Raw genomic sequence first — 20,089 nt, forward strand, 5'->3', positions numbered from 1 at the left:
GAAAAGATGAAAGAGTCATTTTAGCAATGAGCCCATGTTGTTTCCTGTTTGAGCATAGCGTTTTTTTATTTATAAACGTGATAAGGTCAAATATTAATACAAATTAGTCCGTTGTACAGTCAGGAAAATACGTATAATACAGTATAGTACAATACAGTAAAGTGTAAAAAAAATTAAAATGCCATATTTAATTTATTTGTTTAAATGCGGTGTCAAAAAATTAGATATCAGTAGTGCGAACTTGAAGAAAACAAAATAAAACACACCAGGAAAAAAAAATAGTGGTAAGCAGGCGGCATTTAATTAAACTTGATCACTTTTATAGTAAACAAATCGAAAGTGCGCACTGCGGACTAATCAGCGTATAACATCAAAGTACCGCGAGAGGGATGGGAAAGCATCGCTCTCGCGGTACTTCGACGTCATACTCTAATCGGTCTGCGCAGCACTCCAAGGAATCAAACACGCCTTGTGATTCGCGTTTCCCACGTTGTCACGCAGTGGAGAAGCGCAGTGGAAGTGAAGTGTTTAATCGTCACGTCCCTTTACCGACCGGGGCGGGCTCTCGGTTACACCGAACCCAGCGCAGTGGAATTGAAGCTGTTTCGTGTTGTTTTCCTTTGGGATGGCGTTCATGGAGCAACAGACGCCGCCGCTGTCCGGCAGGAAGCCGCCGCTGGACGACACCGTGCCGCTGATCGCCGTGATCGAGACCACGCAGAGTTTACAGTCGCACACGGTAAACGGAACCACCGGAGAAGCTTTGATCGGTTGTTTATATCCGGGCTGAGACCCGGGGGGTGTCGTATAGACGGTTCTGGATCCGTAAACCCTTTAATGTAGGATACATTACAAATATATACAGTTAAGGACGACAACGTCAATATCAAAGTTAATACTAGTGTTTAAATTCCAACTTTACGCTTCCTTTTGTTGATTTAAATGTTGTTGATTGTTAATCGATTGTGATGTTTAAGTTTATCTTAAAATATATCATTATCAAGTATAAGATGACATTTTTTGACATTTACAGTTAAATGTAAATTGACAATAGGCTGGAAAATAATTTTTATTTTAACCGTACTGTCAATGTAAACAAACATGCATGAATGAAGAAGTCATGAAATGTGTCAGCATTATAAAATCCTTTTATTTAAACAATCTTTTGAATATGCATAAATTTTGAATGAAGTGATATACGCGTTTACAAAAAAATATTTAAACGTTTATGACGCTTTATATAAAGATAAATCTCATATGACACACAAACCACCCTTAAACTGATCTTGTGGCTTCATGCATGTATATAAAAAACGATTCTTTGTATTACTGCTGCAAGAAATGTACTCGTGTTGTGAAAGCAAAGCCACATGAAAGCCCATCGCTTCCCCCTCCCTCATTTGTCATCTATTCACTTTTCATTACCCTGGAAATGAAACTGCTATGTAATCACTTATCAGCTTTTCAGTTTCGGTAACAGACAAGTTTACATTAACAACCTGTAGATATGTTTTTATTGTCATGTTCATCCTTATATATTTTGCATCCTGAAAGAATGTGAATGCATGTAAAGACATGAAACAACAGTTAACGGAAATGATCAGTCATATAATAGATTTCCACTGAAATAGTCATGCTCCTGTCATGCATGATGGAAACTGTAAGGGCAATAAAAGCCTTTACCCTATGTTTAAGTGTTAAGAGAGTGTCAGGTGACATTTTCAAGGAGAGTCAAACATTAAAGTGTATGAGTAACATAATGACGGGGTCATTGTGAGGGGGCAGATGAGATTCAGGGGCCGTATTCACAAAGAATTTTAAGGCTAAAAGTAGCTCCTAACTGGCGAATTTAGGAGCAACTCCTAAAAATAATGGGCGTGTCACTCCTAACTTTAGGACTCCTAATTTTTTTCACTAAAAGTAATTCACGAAGCATTTTAGCCCAAAAAGTAGCACCTAAGTCTGGGACAGCTTAAAAGAAGTCGAGAGGACTCCTAACTCACTAAGACCTATTCACAAAGGATCTTAAAATGCCTTAGGTGCTGATCCTCCTTAACATGGACAGTTTCACCAACTCAAAAGCATTGCACATAACACTTAAAAGCACACTTTAATGTAAGCATGTTGTTTATGACATTTGTTTCATAATTCATTACATTCATGACAAGCAGGAAGTTTTTTAGAATTACATGAAACAATAATGATATTAAATATTTAATATTATAGGCATACCTGTTGCCATGCTAGTCTGTTTAAATGCTGAAATCTCAACCCTCTACTGCGATTGTAATGTCTCGCATTCGTCCGGGGTCCGCGACATAAGCGGGAATGCTGCATTGATCTGCAACAAATCCTCTCCCCAGTGATGCGCGGGTTGATACGAAATGAGCGGATGCATGCGGTCACCCGCGGTCACGAGTCATCCAAAAATATTTTTTATGATATTCGGGTCGCGTTCGGTCGGGTCGTTTGAAATAAAGATGCCAATTAACTATTAAACAATTACTACTTAAAAAAAATGCGGGCCAGGGAGCGGGTCGGGTACACTATTTATTTTTTGCGGTCCGAGTTGCGGGCGGGTTAGTTGAAAACGTTGGTCGGGTGCCAGTTGCTTTGTACATTGACCCGCGCATCCCTTTTTGCGCATGTCTCACGCTTAGTTTTGCTTGATATCTCAGTGCCGAATTTCCCTTTTATTACGTTTTTCCAGCACTAACTGGGCCAGCAGCAGATCCTGCATCCATTTGGGCTTTTTTTTTCGTTTTGGCGAGTTCATAATCCACCATCATTTATTTATTACATTAGGCAGGCTTCTTTAATATGGGCAACATTTCCTTGCTTTAAGTAGTCTTTTTAGGATAATAGGATGTACATTAATCAAGCAAGTGTTAATGCAATGTCGTTTTTTATTATTAGGCAATTGGCGGTTTTCATTTGTATTAGGCTACCTTGATTTAATTTAATTTAAATCACGACTTTTCTTTTATATATGCATTTCGATGGCATTACTATTATTATTTTGTATAAGACACAGACATATTTCGATATTGTAATTCCATGATTTGGTGCGTCTGTGTTATTTTCCGCATGACAGCCCTGTCATCTAACAACCAATCACCGTGGTCATTGCGAGGCAGCTCGTGCATGAGAATTGACGTCATCCGTAGCAACGAAGACTCACTCTTAGTTTAGGAGTTATCATTTTTCCTTACTAAAAGTAGGTCTGAAAGGCGTTGTGAATAACTTTTAAGAGAAAACTCCTAGCTAAAATCTTTTAGTGCGATTTAGGAGTACTCTTAGTGATAAGATAAAATGCTTTGTGAATACGGCCCCTGATGTGTAACTTGTACACTGCAAGTCTTTGGACTTCCTGTTTTTTCACAGTTTTCCTGTGAAACCCACAAAATTTGTAAATCCGTGATTGCTTGAATAGACAGTGTTGTAAAGGAACGACCGAAATGAGCTTTTTAGGGCCCGAAGGTTGTTCTTCGAAGAAGTTATCATTTTTATTATTTATGGTTTTATTCTTTCGTGATTGAAATGAATTCCGATTATAAACCATGACCTTTATCATTTTTATTAGCATGGCAAAGAAATGCATTTTGTTCATGCATTAAGAAAGGCCATCAGACTGGTTTTCGGTGGACTAACTGGTCAAGTTTGATGATGGTAGAGGTTTTGTAAACAGGACTTTTTGATTCCTCTGTTGACAGGAATACATCATTCGTGTACAGAGGGGGGTTTCCACAGACAACAGTTGGACTGTAAGTTGAACTGGAAAATACTTTACGCAAGTATGAGAACGGTTTTAGCTACGCAATCTGGATTTCATACATTGCATTCTGTATGTCTGTCTGTCTGTCTATTTTTCTGTGTGTCAGTCTGTCTGTCCATCAACATATCATGATTTCACCTAGTATGATGTGATCCTGAATCAACAACATTGTTGGTCCTGGATCAACATTTTTATTATCCAATCAGATTGCAGGATTAGGGTGTATGTTAGATTTAGGATTGGGTTAGGGGCTTTTTATAAAATCTTCTCAAACTATTATTTCACACTAATTTAAGGGTTAAAACATGGCAAGGGTTTGAGTTACGGGTATGTTGGGGTATTTTTGATCAAATGTTGATTCAGGACATTTTACTTTGTGACCCTGTCTGTCTACCTACTTGTCTGTCCAATCTATCTATCTATCTATCTATCTATCTATCTATCTATCTATCTATCTATCTATCTATCTATCTATCTATCTATCTATCTATCTATCTGTCTGTCTACAGTATCTATCTATTAACGTGTCTGTCTGACCATCTGTCCCTATCTGTCTAGCTATCTGTCTGTCTATCTATCTCTATCTGTCTGTCTGTCTATTTGTCTATCTATCCATGTCTGTCTATATGTCGTCTGTCCGTCCATCACTCTATCTGTCTGTTTATTTTTGTCTATCTTTCTGTATGTCCATCTGTCTATCTACCTACAGTATAATTTTACTTGTCTGTCTGTTTGTCTGTTTGTCTGTCTGTCTGTCTGTCCATCTATATCTATCTATCTGTCCATCAATCTGTCTGCATGTTTGTCTGTGTGTCTATCTATCTGTCTGTATGTCCGTCTCTGTCTGTCTGTCCGTCCGTCTATCTATCTACCTACAGTTTCTATCTACTTACATGTCTGTCTATCTCTGTTTTTCTGTGTGTGTGTGTGTGTGTGTGTGTGTGTGTGTGTGTGTGTGTGTGTGTGTGTGTGTGTGTGTGTGTGTGTGTGTGTGTGTGTGTGTGTGTGTGTGTGTGTTTGTGTGTGTGCATGCGTGTTTGTCAGTCTGTCCATCTCTCTATACTACCTACCCACCTACCTACCCACGTGTCTGTCTGTCTGTCTATTTGTCCATCTGTCTGTCTGTCTATCTCGGTTTTTGTGTGTGTGTGTGTGTGTGTGTGTGTTTGTCTGTCTATATGTCATCTCTGTCTGTCTGTCCATCCCTCTATCTGTTTGTCTTTCTGTCTCTCTATCATCTTTCTGTCTGTCTGTATTTATATGTCCGTCCGTCCGACTGTCTGTCAATCTATCTACCTACAGTATCTATCTACTTGCCTGCTTGTCTGTCTGTCTGTCCATCCATCTCTATCTATCTATCTGTCCATCTCTGTCTGTCTGTCAATCTCTGTGTATTAATGTCTGTCTGTCCGTCCATCTATATCTATCTATATGTCCATCTATCTGTCTGCATGTTTGTCTGTGTGTGTGTCTATCTATCTGTCTGTATGTCCGTCTCTGTCTGTCTGTCTGTCTGTCCGTCCGTCCATCTATCTACCTACAGTTTCTATCTACTTACATGTCTGTCTATCTCTGTTTTTCTGTGTGTGCGTGCGTGTCTGTCTGTCCATCTTTCTATCTGTTTGTCTTTCTGTCTATCTTTATGTCTGTCTGTACTTATTTGTCCGTCCGTCCGTGCACCCACCTACCTACCTACCTAACCAGTTGTCTGTCTGTCTATCTCGGTTTTTGTGTGTGTGTGTGTGTGTGTGTGTGTGTGTGTGTTTGTCTGTCTATATGTCATCTCTGTCTGTCTGTCCATCCCTCTATCTGTTTGTCTTTCTGTCTGTCTGTATTTATATGTCTGTCCGTCTGTCAATCTATCAGTCTGTTTCTTTCTGTCTATCTTTCTGTATGTTCATCTGTCTATCTACCTACAGTATTATTTTACTTGTCTGTCTGTTCATCTTTGTATGTCTGTCTGTCTGTCCATCCATCTCTATCTGTCTGTCTGTCTGTCTTTTTTTCTTTCTGTCAATCTCTGTGTATTAATGTCTGTCTGTCTGTCTATCTATTCACTACAGTATCTACCTACCAACAGTGTCTCTATGTCTGTCTATCTATCTCTGTCTGTCTGTCTGTCTGTCTGTCTGTATGTCTGTCTACTTGTCAATCTCTGGCTGGCTGTCCGTCTATCTGTCTGCCTGTCTGTCTATCCATCCATGTCAGTCTTTATGTCATCTGTCTGTCCGTCCATCTATCTATCTATCTATCTGTTTCTTTCTGTCTAGCTTTCTGTATGTTCATCTGTCTATCTACCTACAATATTAGTTTACTTGTCTGTCTGTCTGTCTGTCCATCTATGTCTGTCTGTCTGTCTGTGCATCCATCTCTATCTATCTATCTATCCACTACAGTATCTACCTACCAACAGTGTCTCTATGTCTGTATGTCTGTCCATATCTCTATCTGTCTGTTTGTTTGTTTGTCTTTCTGTCTATCTCTGTGTACTAATGTCTGTCTGTATATCTATCTCTCTGCAGTACCTACAGTATCTACCTACCTACAGTATCTGTCTGTCTGTCTCTCTCTGTTAATGGAAGGTTTTTTAATTGATTTGATGTCTTGATTTTTAGGTCATCAGAAGATACAGTGACTTTGACATGCTGAATAACAGTTTACTGGTGAGTGCAGCGTTCGCTCAATCCCGTGTCCAAAACACCTTTTCCCATAAACGTCTTTCATCGCTGCTCTGATTTAAAAGCAATGCTTTGACATCGCAAATGGCCCTTCGCTTTTGCTGACTCATCAGAAAGGGCTTTTAACTTTACCCTTCCCGTCTGTCAAAAAATAACTTCAGTTTGGCTCTCCCATGCCCCACCCTCCGTTTTTATAGATCTGTGGTCTGAACCTGCCACTTCCTCCTAAGAAGCTGATAGGAAACATGGACCGAGAGTTTATAGCCGAACGTCAGAAAGGTCTTCAGGCTTATCTAAACTACATCACGCGTCATCACGTCCTGTCCAGCTGTGAGATGGTCAAGAAGTTTCTGGACCCCAATTACTCGGCAAACTACACGGGTATAATGCACTTGTTATTGTGTATAATATGTTCTAAAAAGAGCTAAATTGTATATTAATTATTTTTAAATCCCCTCTTTACTTTTTTCAGAAATAGCCTTACAGCAGGTGTCCATGTTCTTTAGATCCGACCCAAAATGGGAGGTTGTCGAACCTTTAAAAGACATCGGTGAGTAAAGCTGACTTAAATCAGGGTGACTTTCTTGCTAGTCTTACTGTTACTATGGTAACAGCAACTCCTCTGATTGGTCCATGCACTACGTCACTAGTTGAGCACCATTTAGGCTGAAATTAAACCAACGTTTGTTGGGCTCAATGATAAACATTATTGCTAAAAATCAATTTCACTAATCAATTTATTTATTGCAGATTTATTTCCAAGGAATCATACTATTAGACGGCATACTAAAAGCTATAAAGATTAGCTTTAAATGACAGAACAGCTATAAAGTTAATGATCTACGTTATATTGATTTGCTTGTTATGATGATGACACAGTTTATTTTCAGATCCTGGTGTCAGATGGTGCAGATGTGGGTGTTCATGACATCTCGATATTTGAGACTCATGGGAAATATTTCCCATATTAAGTTTTACCCTTTTGAGGAAACTTTGGTCTCTCTTAAGATTTATAATTTACAGTCACAAATTAAGATGTAATTGGTTAACGTTTGTGTTTTATAGGCTGGAGGTTACGAAAGAGGTACTTCTTAGTCAAAGACAAAGATCAGCCCAAAGACAAACAAGTTTTAAGTTGGGTGAGTTTCGCATACAAACAAAATACAGACCGATATGCATGAAACCTTCTTAGTTTTAGATAATCTAGGACTTTGACATCAACAGGTTTAATTCTCATTGGGGCGGTTTCCCAGACAGGGTTTAGATTAATCCAGGACTAGGGCTTAGTTATATTAGGACATTTAAGTAGTTTTTACAAACAAAAAGAATACTGATTTGCATATTGAGACAAAAACAATGACACTAATATATGTTATGATACGTCTTAGATGTTTTTAAATTAAGCCAGCTCAAACACGCAACTAGAGTAAGCCATCTCCGGGAAACCACACCATTATTATGTAACCCTTAATGTAGACCATGCTTTGTTTGTAGAAACAATACTGTATTTTATTCTATAGTTAGCCACATGTTTGTAAAATTTCATGACCATGTTACTTGCAGTAATGCATTTTTTAAATTCTAGGTTGATTTGGGTCCAGATAAATTCTTATCGGACAAAGATCTCCAGTCGGCAATGAAGCTACTTTCTAGTTTGTCTGTAAGTCTTTTTTGGCCCATAAACTTTTGTGTATATCTTTAGCATTAGTAAATCTTTATTTTAAAATGTGTACTGTGCCTTTAAGACCCTGACCTCTGTTATGATTATAGACTTGTGTTTTCTGAAGAAAATGTAAGAAGAATTTTCAATAGGAAAACTGACGTTCACAATTATTAAATTTCTTTAGAAAAGTCGCCCCATTTGGCGGCCATCTTTGCAACACCTCCGGGCAGTTATTTCTGTCTAAAGTCCCATCCACCTTAATGTGGAAAGTCAGGTATTTTTCTATAATCACAATTAAACAACATATTTCTGACCCACAAATTTAACGTGACATCAACCGTATCATAACTTCTGTTTAAATTGTGCTATAAAACACATTTTTCAAGGTCATTTCAGCTACTGCGCATGCGTACAGGTTGTCAAGCGCCCCATGCGACACTTTATTGAGCATTGTATAGTCCCCTGTTGGTCAATTTGCAATGGATTTGGGGTGTTTAGTCTTAAGCCAAAAGAGTCAAGTCAAAAACCAAGCAAAATCAGGCAGAAATGCAGCTGTAGGGCATGAATAACCTCATACTTTGTTATGAAGCTGAACGATGATGATAAAGATAAAAACATAGCATTTAAAAATCACTTTACATTTTCTCGGTCCTATTAAACACACATTGATCCCAAATGGCAATATGTTACAGACACCAGACAGACAGTCTGCTGATGGTAGATGAACAGCCCCTGTCTTTGTGCGCGGACCCGAATGTTTGGATGATTTGTTTGAGATTGTCATGCGCCATGGTTGTTTTTCCTGCTTGGCTGGTTTTCTGCTTTGACTTTATCAATTGTACTGTAATATTCAACAGATCTCACAAAAAGTCTGTGTTTCCAAATTATTAAACTACTGTATAGAAAATAGAGACTTGGGAGGTGTGGTATTTTGATTTTGAATTATAAAAAGTACATAGAAATGTAGAAAAAAACATTCAAAACACTTCAGCAACCAAATTTTAGCTTAAGCGTGGCAAACCTTTTATGAAAAGTCAAAATTTGTTATTTTGTGTTTTTAGTAGGGATGCACCGATAGGATTTTTTGGGGCGATACCGATTTAAACAGACAACTTCTGGCCGATGCCGATACCGACATTAAACACTTGTATACAATACTATACAGTTGGTCTATTAGCTAGTTTATTTCTGCATCAAATTATTTTTACTGAACATGGATTGGATCTAATTAACATTCAACTGACCAACATAATAAGAGAGGCACAAATTAAGCTAAAACAAATATAATAAGACAACATGACAACCTTCTAAGGTGGTTTTTGCTATTTAGCATTTATTTTATTAACAACATTAACTCATTTTTTTTTTACATATAATGGATATCTTTATGCAGTTAATTAATAAACAATCGGTATCGGCCTTTCTCGTGCTATTGCCGATATGCCGATGGTTTCAAATTCATCAAAAATCGGCCGATAAATATCGGCGGCCGATACATCGGTGCATCACTAGTTTTTAGTAAACACATTTACAATACAAAATGCACAAAATTTTTATTTATCTTTGAAGATTAACAAAATGTGTATAATTGTCTTTAACTTTTGTTTGTTGCTTATTTTTTGCAATAATCCAAATCCAAATGGGAAAAATTTATGTTTTTTTTCTATGGACCAGAAAAATACAAAAGTACATTTTGCTTACAAAAATACATCATCCCTGCGGCCCTCTATTTACGTTTTCTTCAGAAACTGAAAAAAAAAAATAGTTTATTTGGAGTTTGTATGTTTCTTACTGCAGCTGTTTTTTGTTAACATTGTATAGCATCCAAACATCTCTACAATCAGTTTCGCCACCCCAAGCGAATCGTCTGCACTGATAATTCGGGTTTTCAACGAGAAAGGAACTCTTAGGGATTACATCTGCAATGTAAGTTGCTATTTTTCACATATCTTATTCTTTACTATAGTCTTAATACGTCAAAGGGATTTATTAAACATATTTTTTGTTGTAGTTTTTAGTCGTTAAAAAAATCGTTAAATATTTTCTGTCACTATAATGTATATAACATGTTATTTATTTATTTATTTTGTTATTTATTTGTTTGTTTGTTTATGATTTTTTTTTTTTCAATTTGTAAGGTGAAGCCAAAAGAACCCTTTCTGAAGAAGTACTGCAATCCCAAAAAGATCCAGGGTCTGGAGCTGCAACAAATCCGAACATATGGGAGACAGATTCTGGAGGTCTGTTTTGATTCAGCGCTGTATTCATACTCCTCTAAAATTTTCAGTTTTTTGCGCAAAGCTGTTTCAGGTTAAATCATCAATGTTCTTGTATATGTTATTGGGTTAGCTTGAAAAAAGTCATTGGTTTGAATCCAGGGAACAGGCATGTTGATAAAAAATGTCACTTTGGATAAGTGTCTGCCAAAGGCATAAATGTGAATGAATCACACAGACTTTGTTTTGTAGATAAACAGTTATCTAGTGTAATTACTCATTAACACTTCAAATCTCTTTCTATACTTGTTATGCAACATTTTTCTTAAACTTTAAATCCCAATCATTATTTTTCCTACCTGATATTACCGGCTGGAATTGCAAATCTAATTTTTGTTTTTTTTTAATTTTTTGTTTTGTCACAGGCGCTGAAATTTCTTCATGATAAGGGTTTCCCATACGGACATCTACATGCATCTAATGTTCTTATAGAAGAGAACACATGCAAACTGTTGGATATAGAGAATTCAGTACTGGGACTGCCGTCATATTATAGACCATATTTCACACAATTCAGAAAAATAAATGTAAGCTCCTTTTACTATATTTTTACCGAATACATTTAATAAAAGGTGCCGTGTGTAGATTAAAGCAGCATCTAGCGGTAAGATTGCAAATCACAACCAATGGCTCAGTCCACTGCTTACCCCTTCCTTTCGAAACACATAGAGAAGCTACGGTAGCTGCCACAAGACAAACTAACTGTCATTGTCTGAGACATCGTATGGATGAATCGCGCTCTGTAGAGCAGTTTGTCCGTTTACGGCTACTGTAGAAACATAACGGCAACTTCCTTGTAAGGAGACCCACGGTGTATGTAGATAAAAACGATAACGAAAAAGATAACGGTTCATTATGTAAGGTCTTATAACATAGTTATGTTTATTATAATGCATTCCTGTCAATAGATCCTCCTAAAATTTACACACTGCACCTTTAGGTTATTAAGCATTAACCCTTTCCCCGCCATTGCCGAGTTATCTTGTCAATAAAGAAAAAATGCTTCCCTGCCAATTACGAGTTTTTACGACAATCCATATTTCCATTGTTATCCACTAGGTGGTGCTCTTACCCAACTTATAAAACACTGAAGCATCCACTGATCCAAAAACAGTGAAAACGATGTATGTTTTGATCATCGCTCTGTATCTGATTTCTAACAAAAGTCCTTCACAAAAATGCAATTATCTCAGCTTTTTGCTTAACATTTGGTATTTTTGAAGAAACCTACCCATATTTGAGAGGTATTTAAAAAAAAAATTTAACCAGAGGATCTGTTCTTTCATTTGATATATTGTATGTTTATATATTTAAATGAGAACATTTTTTGGAAGGCTTTAAACTTTTGTGAAAATCACAAAAAAATGCTGGTGCTGGAGGGGAAAGAGTTAATGATACATAACTTACACCAATCCAAAATTATATTTGATCAAACTGCTGTTATTTTCTGTATTAGACAACAGAAAGCATTGATGTTTATTCGTTCGGACACTTGCTTTATGAAATGACGTATGGACGCCCGCCGGACGCTGTTCCCGTGGATCAGTACCCTCCCGCTCCGTTCTCCTCTGTAGGTCAGTACCATTTTCTGATTTTTTTAAATGCTTATTTTTATAAAATGCTCACTTGGATCAGAACCAACAGGTTGTTTGAAAGAAGCACTTTCTGAATTAAATATATGATTATTTTATTTACACTGCAGTCTCTGTACTTCAATCCATCTTGTCGACGGAAGCTTGCAAAACAGGAATGCCAACCGTTTCCCAGCTTCTACAAACCCAGTGAGTTCTTCCTGTCAGGCCTTCAGGAGTGAATCTTTAAAAATCTAAATTTGATGATTTCTGAAATTAACTTAAAAGAAGTAAACGTTAATGTTGTCATTGTTCACAATTATTTTTAATATTATGAAGAAACTGTTGCTCAGTTTAACTTTCGTCATAACAGGTTGTTCAACGACGTGCTGCTGTTTAACATGGAGAAACCTCAGTTTAAGGTAAAAGACAACAAATTTTGAGATGTAGAGGTTTAAAATAACTTCTATCTAGGTACCAACTTAGATGAAACTAACTTTTGTACCCTTTTTTTATTCTGCAGATCAGTTCGAAATTAAAGGAGGCCCTGAAATCATCTAAAGAGTGCTTAGAGAAACGTCTTGTGGAGGAACAGAGGACGGTCAGTTCATCCATGTCTTTAAAAACTACACTTCAGTCTCTCAAGTGCAATTTCAATTTGATTTAGTGACTTCGGTGTAAAGGAATGCAATATTTTCCACCTCCCCCTGATGACGCCTGAGTCAGAAATTGTTAATATCGCAGTCGTTCAACTTTTCCTAGAAGTCTCTGTTCAATAACGTTACTGAAACTTTGCTTGTTTCAGATCCACCAGCACAAGAGGTTGTCGCGAGCGCAGTCACACCACGGATCTGAGGAAGAGAAGAGAAAAAGAAAGATATTGGCCAGAAAGGTGAACGAGTTTGACCGCTTTACCATCAATGGGATTCGCACAATAAATGTGAGGGTTGTGTTTTATTCTGAAACCAACACGACTATTTTGGTTCCAGAAATCCAGGCAGTCGACTTACGAAAATGAAGAGGATCTCTCTGTGAAATACAATAATAACTCTGGTATGTTATGTGACATTTTAGCATTCACAAACTAAAATGATCACCACAGGTGAATTGCAACGTTTGTTTCAAATTTACAAATAAATTTAGACAAAGATGATAAAATAAAAGCTCAAATTTTACTGATTTAATGTGTTTTCTTTTTGGAAAGTCTAACTAGCGAAAACATAGCTAATGCCAGCCTTCACTATCCTACAAAAACTCACTACTGGGTGATCATCTTAATAACTGTTTCCATGGTAACAACAGTTTTCATTATATCCCTGGTGCTTCAGGATTGTGGGTAAGCTGCTAGCTAACATTAACTAGCTCTCCCCCGCTAGCAGTGTAAATTGTCGTTTCCATTGTAACTGATTTCTTAGATTGACATTTTGTCGCAGGATTGTAGTTCGGTAGCTAGCTAACTAATAAACTGAATAGTGTTTCGATTACTGAGACCTGGGATTGACACTAGGATAGACCTGGTGTGCTAATATTACCTAGCTCACAATAAACGGAATAGTGTGCCGATATTTCCTAGCTTCTAGCCTGCAAGGCACAGCGCAGTGTAAATTGCTGTTTCCATGGTAACTGATTTCTTAGATTGACCTCTTGCCACAGGATTTTTGGTAGGTAGCTAGCTAACGTTAGGTAAATGTTAGTTAACCTTCTTTAGCTCACAATAAACTAAACAGTGCGCCGATTACAGAGATCAGGGATTGACCTGTCATTTAACGATTATAGGTAAACGGTGTGTTAATATTACCTAGCTGTTAGCCTGCAAGGATTAGTGCAGTGTAAATTGTTTCCATGGTAACTGTGATTTCTTAGATTGACCTTTTGCCACAGGATTTTTGGTAGGTAGCTAGCTTACGTTAGGTAAATGTTAGTTAACCTTCGTTAGCTCACAATAAACTAAACAGTGCACTGATTACAGAGACCAGGGATTGACCTGTCATTTAACGATAATGGGTAAACGGTGTGCTAATATTACCTAGCTGCTAGCCTGCAAGGATTAGCGCAGTGTAAATTGTTTCCATGGTAACTGTGATCTCTTAGATTGACCTTTTGCCACAGGATTTTTGGTAGGTAGCTAGTTAGAGGAGTAGTCCACTTTTAAGATGGGGTCCATTGACTTTTTATAGTAGGAAAAAAAATACAATGGTAAGTCAATGGGCCCCATCTATAAAGTGGACTACTCCTTTAACAGGTAAATGTTAGCTAACCTTTGTTAGCTCACAATAAACTATAGTGTGCCAATTACAGAGACCTGGTAAACGGTGTGCTAATATTACCTAGCTGCCTGCCTGCGAGGCTTAGCCCAGTGTAAATTGCTGTTTCCATGGTAACTGATTTCTTAGATTGACCGTTTGCTGCAGGATTTTTGGTAGGTAGCTAGTTAACAGGTAAATGTTAGCTAACCTTTGTTAGCTCACAATAAACTATAGTGTGCCAATTACAGAGACCTGGAATTGAACGCTTATGGGTAAACGGTGTGCTAATATTACCTAGCTGCTAGCCTGCGAGGCTTAGCCCAGTGTAAATTTCTGTTTCCATGGTAACTGATTTCTTAGATTGACCGTTTGCTGCAGGATTTTTGGTAGGAAGCTAGTTAACAGGTAAATGTTAGCTAACCTTTGTTAGCTCACAATAAACTATAGTGTGCCAATTACAGAGACCTGGAATTGAACGCTTATGGGTAAACGGTGTGCTAATATTACCTAGCTGCTAGCCTGCGAGGCTTAGCCCAGTGTAAATTTCTGTTTCCATGGTAACTGATTTCTTAGATTGACCGTTTGCTGCAGGATTTTTGGTAGGTAGCTAGTTAACAGGTAAATGTTAGCTAACCTTTGTTAGCTCACAATAAACTATAGTGTGCCAATTACAGAGACCTGGAATTGAACGCTTATGGGTAAACGGTGTGCTAATATTACCTAGCTGCTAGCCTGCAAGGCTTAGCCCACTGTAAATTGATGTTTCCATGGTAACTGATCTCTTAGATTGACCGTTTGCTGCAGGATTTTTGATAGGTAACTAGCTAACGTTAGGTAAATGTTAGCTAACCTTCGTTAGCTCAAAATAAAATAAACTGTGCCGATTACAGAGACCAGAGATTGACCTGTCGTTTAACGATTATGGGTAAACGTGTGCTAATATTACCTAGCTGCTAGCCTGCAAGGATTAACGCAGTGTCAATTGCTGTTTCCATGGTAACAAATATTTTTCAGATTGATATCTTGCTGCAGGATGGTAGGTAGGTAGCTACTAACTATGTTGCAACGTGATCTCACAAAGTTCTGTGGTATAGTCACGGAATATTTTGCTCATTTATACGTGTCATCATCACGGATCTCCGCATTTTTCCGTGGCCGTAAAATAAACCGAAGCGACAATGGTAAGAAAATAGGACAAAACAGTTGAGTAACAAATCCGTGACAATGACACGGAAAAGTAAGTCTGTGGTACGGCCATGGGAAAAAATGCGGAGATCTGTGACAATGACACGGATAAATGAGCAAAATATTCCGTGACTATACCATGGAAATTCGTGAGATCAGGTTGCTACATTAGTTAAATGTTAGCTAACCTTCGCTAGCCCGCTATAAGCTGAATAGTGTGCCGATTATAGAGACCTGGGATTGACCTGTCAATCATGATTTCTTTCTTCAATGAATCTTGTGGCAGTTTTAGGACATTTATTACTTTTATTTAGCATTATATTACATTGAAATACAAATATTTTGCTTAGTCACTGCCTAAGAGCGTTCAACATTAGACATTGTACATTTTGCATTCATACTCTGTTTTGTAGCAGGTTCTGGGGCCAGCTCTCCTCCCACCTGCCCTTCCTCACCCACCCCACAACCTGGATCAGGTATATCTCATTTATAAATCAATCTGTCCATACTTCAACATCAGAAGACTTTGTCTTTATTAGTTTATCCACATTACATACAGGTCTGTATTTTATATTTGTGTATGATGTGGTAAAATGCTTTAGATTGTAACTCATAATGTCTTGTATAATGTGTTCACACCACCACTTTATTTCCTGCCTTTCAATTACTGATCAGTCATAACTCATAACTTAATCAATCATTTTTAATCTTTCTTATCTCCGAAATTAATCATTGGGTTACCCATTCCTCTCGAAATTGGTTGCAATCTGCATTCATCTTACCAGATCATGATCATCATTTTCAATACGATGTGTCTAATGTGATTAGTAATTTGTGTCTCACTCTCTCTCTCTCTCTCTCTCTCTCTCTCTTTCTCTGTCTTTCTCTCTATCTTTCTTATGCTGTCTTCAAAACTAGAGCATGCACCATTTTGAACATGTGTGGGGTAAAGTAATTCAATAATAATAATAATAATCTATTACCACCATAAAGTTGCAACTTACTACCCTTTCTCAGTAGTACGCAATGATTTCTCCAAAACAGATTAAGGCATGCGGTGGTTTTAGTCTACCGAGAAGGGTTATGCAACTTTGAAACTTCACAATCTGCAATCGTCTGCTGGTGAAAAATAAATAATTCATTCTGGACTTGTAGGTTATTTTTAGACACTATCATGCCAATTTGATCGGGATGTTGTGGATTGTGATGGTTATTTCTTCTCATGTATGTATGTATATTTCGGTATCTGATATTATAATAGTCATCCAATTTTTTTTTATAAAGAAAACAAGTGCACTTATGGTGGAGATGACATTTAAAACACGTAAACAATAGTTACTAGTGCTGCACGATATATTGAATCCACAGGAGTATCGCAAGCGCGCATACCGCAATACACATATAGCGATGTTTTGCAGTAACGTAAAGATTTTAATACTTCAAAAAGACGCTTTCTTATATTGTTATATAATTTTCCGTTTTTAAAATATAATTAATTATTGAATTTAATATAAATACTGCACCGCATACCGAATCAGTATAGCGTACAATTCTGCAAGTTATCGCACATTCCATTAGTCTTCAATATCGTGCAGCCCTAAAAGTAACATTTCACTGATTGGTTAAGAAGGCATGAGGTATGCTATCCATCGCTTATTTCCCTAAAGGTGATTGGTCAGTAAATGCACCTTGTATCCAATCAGCATCAAGCTACTTTAAAGCCAACATGAATTGAAAACTGACTATATTTCATTTGTTAAACGCATTCTTGATATTATTTTGCATGATTGATAAGTTTACGTTCTTATCAATTCACAAATAAAAAAAAATTGTATTCTGTTCCACTTTCTGTTACGAAAGTATAACGTGCAACAAATACTATTTGTGTTGGCTTTAAATGTTTTCACATGTGGTAAGTGTATCATTATAACTGGCATTTTTGCGTTTTGCATCTTCCTGTTTACATACTATAGAGAATTATAGGTATGTAAACAATGTATGTTTTTTAAAATGCAACCTGTTTCCTTTGAATAACACAGGAGCACCTCCGGCACCTCCTCTTCCTCCTGCTCCACCTGCTCCACCACCTCCAGGGTTCGACTCCAGCACGCCATCCCTCACACCCCCCAGTGCCAACGGCGTGGGCCGGGGTGCCCTTCTCAGCTCCATCCAGTCCTTCAGCAAAGGCAAACTTAAAAAAGCAAAAACCGTTGATCGGAGCAGTGCGCGTTTGTGAAGAAAAGTCGAGAGCGTAACTGCAGCGAGTTCGTCCTTGTGTCAGTCCACTTGAACTCTTTTTTGGCTTTTAGCAGCATCCGTCTACAGTGAAAAATGATTGTGTTTATATTTAAACGTCTTTCATGTTTGTCAGCTTGTTTGTTTTATTCACTTTCCATAGTAATTTGGACATTAACAGTCAGCGCTTTTGTTATGCTGCTCATTGTAACCTAAACAGTTCTGCTTGGACCAGCTGTTGTATAAAAATTAGACTTTTTAAAGACGGACACAAGATGGAGAACAAGGCCGGCACATTTATTTAAGATAAACGAAAACTGGATTTTATTGTTGTTGGTACATAAAACTTGCTGCAGAGTTATATTTTTAATGCTTTCATAGTGAATTGAATCTTGACATTTTAATTCAACGACTTGCAATATTATGCCTTTTGGTTACCTATTGTTGGCTCATTTTGAAGGGTTTGGGGTGAGGATTTTTAGCGTTCGCCACATTTACCATTGTGCCTAAAAGCTGAGAGCTTTCTTTGTTCTCTTTGTAATTCTGAGCTACATTGTTCGTATTTTCGAAAAAAGTTAAATTTGTATTCTTGTTCGGCAAGATCACAATCGATACGTTGCACAAATAATAACATTAAGAAGAAATGCATTTATTTTTAAGCCCCTTGCATGATGTGATGCGCTGTATGAGACGACAAACATAGTTAAAGTGACTTTTGCCAATGTGATGTCAATTGTGCAACGCAATCCTATTGGTCGTTATAATTTTAAGTCACCTGTTGAAAGAAAGGAGCCTCCTAAATTCACCAGATCCAGTTTCTGCCCTAGAATAATGTACAGTGATGCACAGTAGATCACCTTTAACGTCATCTTTTGCTCTTGTAACAGTAATCCCATTTGTATATAGATTCATGAAAACATGACGGTTAAATACAGCTAGTCTTTGCTTTGTTATTATCGTGGGGGGAAATTGAATAATGTTTCATTTTCGCTGCAGCACTTTACCGCTGAATATTTAGCAGTGGTCCTGAAAAGACTAAATAAAGTTTACAGAGTTTATGTCAGTATGGGGACAATGTCAGTTTTTGAATACGTTTAATAATGAAGATATCTGCCCTCTGTACTGTTGCCACAACTAATGTTAAAAGCACTGGAGGTGAACATCCTCAAAATGCTTTAAAAAATGTCCCTGCCTAAAATGTGTATTGGCAATATTTTAAAAGAATTATATTGTTGTGTTTTAGTTGTGAACATTGAAGTAAAGACAAACACAATGGAACCGATCTCATGTGATTTATTCACTTTTATGCATCATATGATATAAAATAATATATTATTAATGATTTAGACAAAATAATAAATGCACTTTGAATAAAGCTACATAAATTAATGTAAATATATATATAAATATATACATATTTATAGTGTTTTTATATTACTATGTATATTTATAATATATGTGTATTTCTTAATAAAATTCTCTATAACCTAACTATCTACCTACCTATGTATTTATGTTTCTATTTAACTAAATAACTAATATATTTATAATATTAAAATATAAAACAACACAATTAAACTGGCTTTATAAAGTTCTTTGTCTTTTTGTCTGTCTATAATGTATATATGCATTTAACTATTATATTTATAATATTAAAATTAATAAATAAAAATAATTAAACAATTTATATTAAAAGTAGGGCTGTCAAAAGATTGATCGTGATTAATCGTATACAAAATTAAATTTTGTGTGTGCATTATATATTTGTGTGTGTATTGTGCGTAATTATTATATATATATATATATATAAAAATACACACATACATTTAAGAAAAAAAATATTTATGTACATTTTTATTTATTTATATAATAGAAAATACATTCAAATAAAGAAAAGATATATATATATATATATATATATATATATATATATATATATATATATATATATATATATATATATATATATATATATATATATGTAAATGTTTCTTAATGCATACACGCATGTATGTGTATTTATATATACAAAATAATTACACACATTGCGCACACAAACTTTTATTTTGTATGCAATTAATCGTGATTAATCTTTCGAAACAATATACACAATTATTACAAATTAACAACTATTTATATATTTAAAATATTTTTTTATTTTGTTAAATATATAAATAGTTGTTAATTTGTTATAATTGTGTATATTGCTACGATAAACTAAATCGTACTGATAACATCATAAAGATAATCGCACATATATAATTAAATATATTAAACGTTTGTATTACCATTAATTTAACATTTAATTTCTTCAACGTTACATTTTATCAAGCCTTATGAAACAAACCGATTTTGAAATCAGAATCTATATAAAGATTTCTGTCTTGCCCTTGGACGCCCATTGACAGTCTGACGAAAACTTCCGCCTACGTCGTGATTCCCCTGCGCTGATTGGTTGCA

At 36.3% G+C, this 20,089-nt stretch overlaps 1 protein-coding gene across 4 annotated transcripts; it reads left to right on the plus strand.

Annotated features, from left to right (window-relative positions):
• The first annotated feature begins 462 nt into the window (after positions 1-462).
• Positions 463-19,122, plus strand: pxk (PX domain containing serine/threonine kinase). Of its 4 annotated transcripts, none has more exons than XM_065244494.2 (19): positions 463-739; positions 3,714-3,764; positions 6,391-6,438; positions 6,651-6,834; positions 6,926-7,003; positions 7,519-7,592; positions 8,039-8,113; positions 9,938-10,042; positions 10,255-10,356; positions 10,758-10,919; positions 11,849-11,966; positions 12,095-12,173; positions 12,337-12,385; positions 12,487-12,564; positions 12,769-12,855; positions 12,953-13,016; positions 15,811-15,870; positions 16,313-16,340; positions 17,434-17,572. In XM_065244494.2, the coding sequence occupies exons 1-18, from the start codon at positions 626-628 to the stop codon at positions 16,327-16,329; spliced, it is 1,545 nt and encodes a 514-aa protein (XP_065100566.1). In that variant the 5' UTR covers positions 463-625; the 3' UTR covers positions 16,330-16,340; positions 17,434-17,572. The 4 variants fall into 4 exon arrangements, with proteins under 4 accessions (XP_065100566.1, XP_065100565.1, XP_065100564.1 ...); XM_065244493.2 differs by having other exon boundaries at positions 465-739; positions 15,808-15,870; XM_065244492.2 differs by lacking the exon at positions 16,313-16,340 and having other exon boundaries at positions 465-739; positions 17,434-19,122.
• Positions 19,123-20,089: the final 967 nt, after the last annotated feature.

This window comes from Paramisgurnus dabryanus, chromosome 24, assembly GCF_030506205.2.
Source record: "Paramisgurnus dabryanus chromosome 24, PD_genome_1.1, whole genome shotgun sequence".
Lineage (NCBI taxonomy): Eukaryota > Metazoa > Chordata > Actinopteri > Cypriniformes > Cobitidae > Paramisgurnus > Paramisgurnus dabryanus.

What these genes read in the sequence shown, in the direction of transcription:
- pxk (XM_065244491.2), top strand. Translation starts at nt 626, where the DNA reads ATGGCGTTCATGGAGCAACAGACGCCGCCGCTGTCCGGCAGGAAGCCG. An exon ending in CGCTCCGTTCTCCTCTGTAG is followed by an intron (nt 11,967 to 12,094) that starts GTCAGTACCATT and finishes TTTACACTGCAG; the next exon opens with TCTCTGTACTTCAATCCATC. An exon ending in TCCCAGCTTCTACAAACCCA is followed by an intron (nt 12,174 to 12,336) that starts GTGAGTTCTTCC and finishes TCGTCATAACAG; the next exon opens with GTTGTTCAACGACGTGCTGC.